We start from the raw sequence: 3,809 nt of genomic DNA on the forward strand, positions 1-3,809 counted from the left end.
CCCATCCCGTTCCCGTTCCCGTTCCCGTTCCCGTTCTCGAGCCCGGTCCCGGTCCCCGTTCCGCACCTTCGCCGCCAGAGGGCGCCTCCCGCCGCCGCGCGCCCCGCCCCTCCCACCTCCCCGCGCCCCGCCCCTCCCGCCTCCCCGCGCTGCGATTGGCCGAGCGGCGCGCGGCGCGCAGCGCGATTGGCCGCGGCGCCGCCCGCCCGCCCTATATAACGGGAGAGGGGGCGTGGCCTGCTCGCAGTCCGCGGGCGCTGCGGGCGGGGCGGGCACAAGATGGCGGCGGTGCGGGCCGTGTGTGTGATGCGCGGCGAGGGGGCTGTGGAGGGCGTCATCCACTTCGAGCAGCAGGTGAGGGCACGGCCGGGCCGCCGGGACCGCCCCGGCGGGTGCGGAGCCACCGGGATGCCCCTCTCCAGCCTGCTCGCCGTGGCGGAGAGAGCGGGCGGGCTCAGCCCGAGGGCGCTGCGGCTCCAAATGGCCGCGGCCCTCCGGAGCTGCGCTGTCCCTTGCGGTCGGCCCGGGAGCGCGGCCGCGAGGTCACTCTGCCAAAGTACGGGATCTTTCTGGAAGGCCCTGTCAGATAACAGGCACTCCTTGTGCTTAGTGATAAACAGGGGAAGGAACGCGTTCGAGGGCGTTAAACGAACGCAGACATTGCGGACAGCGCTGCCTTGGGCTCGTGGCCGGGCCTTTCTGTCACCTTGGCGTGACACGGAGCCGTGCAGTGGCAAAGTCCTTGTGCTGATCAATGCTCTCCTTTGAAGGGTTCGGGACCCGTGAAAGTGACTGGGAAAATCACTGGACTGGCCGATGGAGAGCACGGCTTCCACGTCCATGAGTTCGGGGACAACACCAATGGTAAGGTGTCCCTGCCGGCCCTGGTGTCCCCGCACAGGGGCTGCTCAGCCCCGCAGAGCTGAGCAGTGTTGCAGCAGCAGCTTGGCTCTCACGGTTGCAAATCTGTGTGAGGAAATCGTGACCATTGCTGAGGAATTGCTTCCTGGATAATAAATACTCTGAGCTGAGCCTGTTGAGGCTGGTGGTCAAGAGCTGCCATACCAAGCGCTCGCCTGAGCGCTTGGATAACTCAGCGTTATGAAATAAGAAAGCTCCTGGCTGAGCCTGGGACTTGCAGGGCTGTGGCAGGTGATTTATGTGCAGGGATTAGCGGGGCATGGCACGGGAGAGGAGCTCTTTGCTGTGCCTGGGAGCGCTGTGGGAGCAGCAGCTTTATCCTGGGATCCTGCTCTGACGCTGTGCTTATTCCAGGGTGCACCAGTGCTGGCCCCCACTTCAACCCGGAGCAGAAGAAGCACGGGGGTCCCAGCGATGCTGAGAGGTGAGTCCAGGGCATGGGCATCGCCAGAAAATCCCTGGGAATTCCTGCAGGCTTCCCGAGGTCACTTAGCTGCTCTTCGGTAACTCCTGCAGTTTGTTTCCCTGAGAGTGTGGTGTGAAACACTCTCCTGGGGACACTTTGTGGTTTTGTCACGGCTTGGGTGGAGGGGACAGGGAGGGCCTGATGCTCGTGCTGAGTATTGGATTTGAGTGGGATGTGGGACCTGGCTGTTCCCTGGGAGCAGCTCTCACAGCAGTTCCCTTGGGTGGGTGCCAGAGGAAGTGCTGTGGCCGTGCCTGCTGGGGTTGGGGAGCAGGGCTCAGGGAGCCTGGCCTTGCACAGGGCTCGGGACAGCCCTTGGAATGCTGGCAAATCCCACCTGAGCCACAGGCCGGGCAGAGCTGGATCTGAGCCAGCTCCTGCATGACACAGCATGAAATGTGTGCTGGGCCCTGGCAGGCACTGCTCGGGGCTAAAGGTTGGGATTGCAGGACACCGGGGCTTCTGCAGCCTCGGCACATCCCGATCCTGCACTGGCTGTGGCCAGGGGCATTCCTTAGGAGGGTGCAAGAAGTGGGTCTTGCTTGTATCAGGGTAAGAAACAACTGGAGTGATGCTTCCTGGAAGCTTAAACGAGGAGATTCCTCAGAGAAGAGCTGTCATTAACCCAGTTCTGTAGGACTTGGTTAAAAATAGGAATTTTTGTAGAAAGCTGGTGGTCAGCCCTGGGCTGGCTGAGCCTGGTAGGGATGTGTCAGTATTCCAGGTTCTGTATCTGGACAGAGGAGCCTGACACAACAGGATCAGCTGCATTTGGAGGGAATGCTGTGCTTGGGGCAGGTGTGCAGGACACAGCACAGCAGCATGTCCACAAGTCCTGTGACAATTCCACTGCTCCAGGCTCAGCTCTCCAGGGAAGCCTTAGCAGAGATGCAGCTCTGATACAAGCTGTGTGGGAGAGCAGAGTGCCAAGTGATGGGGCAATGCCAGACTGGAATAATCATCCCTGGCACAGGCTGGGACTGAGCAGTTCCTGCCCTGCCTGTGACCTGCTGCCTGACAAACAGCTTCTCCTAATCCCCTTAAACCAAAAGCCTGTGCAGTAGCTGAGCTGTCCTGGGCAGCAGAAGCTCTGAGAACAGCGGCGGTGTTCACCGGGTCTGCAGGAAAGGTTGTTCCACTGGATTTGGGAGCCTTTGTTGTGCTGTAACATGAACTGCCAGCCTTGCCTTGGAAAGCTTTGGGTGCGGGGCACATTGTGAGGTTGCCGTGTCTGTGCAGGCACGTGGGAGACCTGGGCAATGTGACTGCCAAGGGAGGCGTGGCCGAGGTGTGCATCCAGGATTCCGTCATCTCCCTCTCGGGACCACACTGCATCATCGGCCGCACCATGGTGGTGAGTGGGGGCCCCAGGGCAGGGACAGGGCGTCCACATCCATCCTGCTCCATCCCTCTGTGCCTTGGGTGGCACCTCCCTGCCAGCCTCCTGCAGATGTCCTGACTCTGCTCTCCCTGCTGCGGGTGCCTGAATCGCCCCTGGGCAGCTGCAGTGGGAAGTTTTCAGCCTGGAGATCGGGGTGTAGCTGCTCTGGAGGTGCTGCTGCTGCCAGGAGCAGCGATGGCTGGATCAATTAATGTCCCTTTAATTGTGCTGCAGGTGCACGAGCGGCGGGATGACCTGGGCAAAGGGGGCAACGACGAGAGCCTGCTGACCGGGAACGCGGGGCCCCGCCTGGCCTGCGGGGTGATCGGGATTGCCAAGTGCTGAATGCTGCCTGCAGTGCTCCTCCTGCTGCTCCTGCCCCTCCTGCAACTTCACATGTGTCATCCATGTCCTGCTCCTCTGCATCCCGAGCAGCACTCGCACGCCGGAGACCGACCGACTTTTGTATGATGTACATTGAATTAAAGTGTCCCTGATGGAATGGCTCTGTGGTCTCTGCTCACCTCCTGCTGCCACCATTCCGTGTCACATCCCTGCTCTGAGGGAACGTGTAGTGCTCCTGTTCCAGCCCCTGGGTGTGTCAGGCTTCCTCCTGGGGCAGGGGCAGCATTTGTAGGCTTCAAACTTGTATAATAAATGTTCTGGGCAGATACACCCCGGTCTGGCTGTCTGTGAACAGGAGAAAAAACCCAAAGGCCCAAATGTGCTCCTGCTGGCAAGGGGGGCCTGGGCTTCAGCAGGTGCGTGGTTAAATTCCATCCAGCAAGGTTCCAGGCAGAATCCCAGGAGTGCCACTGTGTGCCAGCCTCCATCCTGTTCTGGTGTGTCCTGAAGCAGATTTCAGGCTCTCTCTTCATAGAGAAAACGAGTCACTTCAACAAGGACTTGTATCAGTGTTGTTTCTTCTATGCTTCAGGATATTCATGGAGTAGCAGGCTGTAGTTCCAGGTAATCCCACTCCACTGAGGTACTAAGGGAACTGGGTAGGAGAGCAGGAATACTGTAAAAACACTTTGAACT

The 3,809-nt window shown here is 60.1% G+C and overlaps 1 protein-coding gene across 1 annotated transcript; it reads left to right on the forward strand.

Annotated features, from left to right (window-relative positions):
• The first annotated feature begins 256 nt into the window (after positions 1-256).
• SOD1 (superoxide dismutase 1) lies at positions 257-3,270 on the forward strand. The gene is made up of 5 exons (XM_059493262.1): positions 257-354; positions 771-864; positions 1,276-1,345; positions 2,627-2,741; positions 3,003-3,270. The coding sequence occupies exons 1-5, from the start codon at positions 280-282 to the stop codon at positions 3,111-3,113; spliced, it is 465 nt and encodes a 154-aa protein (XP_059349245.1). The 5' UTR covers positions 257-279; the 3' UTR covers positions 3,114-3,270.
• Positions 3,271-3,809: the final 539 nt, after the last annotated feature.

The sequence above is a fragment of the Ammospiza nelsoni genome, chromosome 2 (assembly GCF_027579445.1).
Source record: "Ammospiza nelsoni isolate bAmmNel1 chromosome 2, bAmmNel1.pri, whole genome shotgun sequence".
Taxonomy (NCBI): Eukaryota; Metazoa; Chordata; class Aves; order Passeriformes; family Passerellidae; genus Ammospiza; species Ammospiza nelsoni.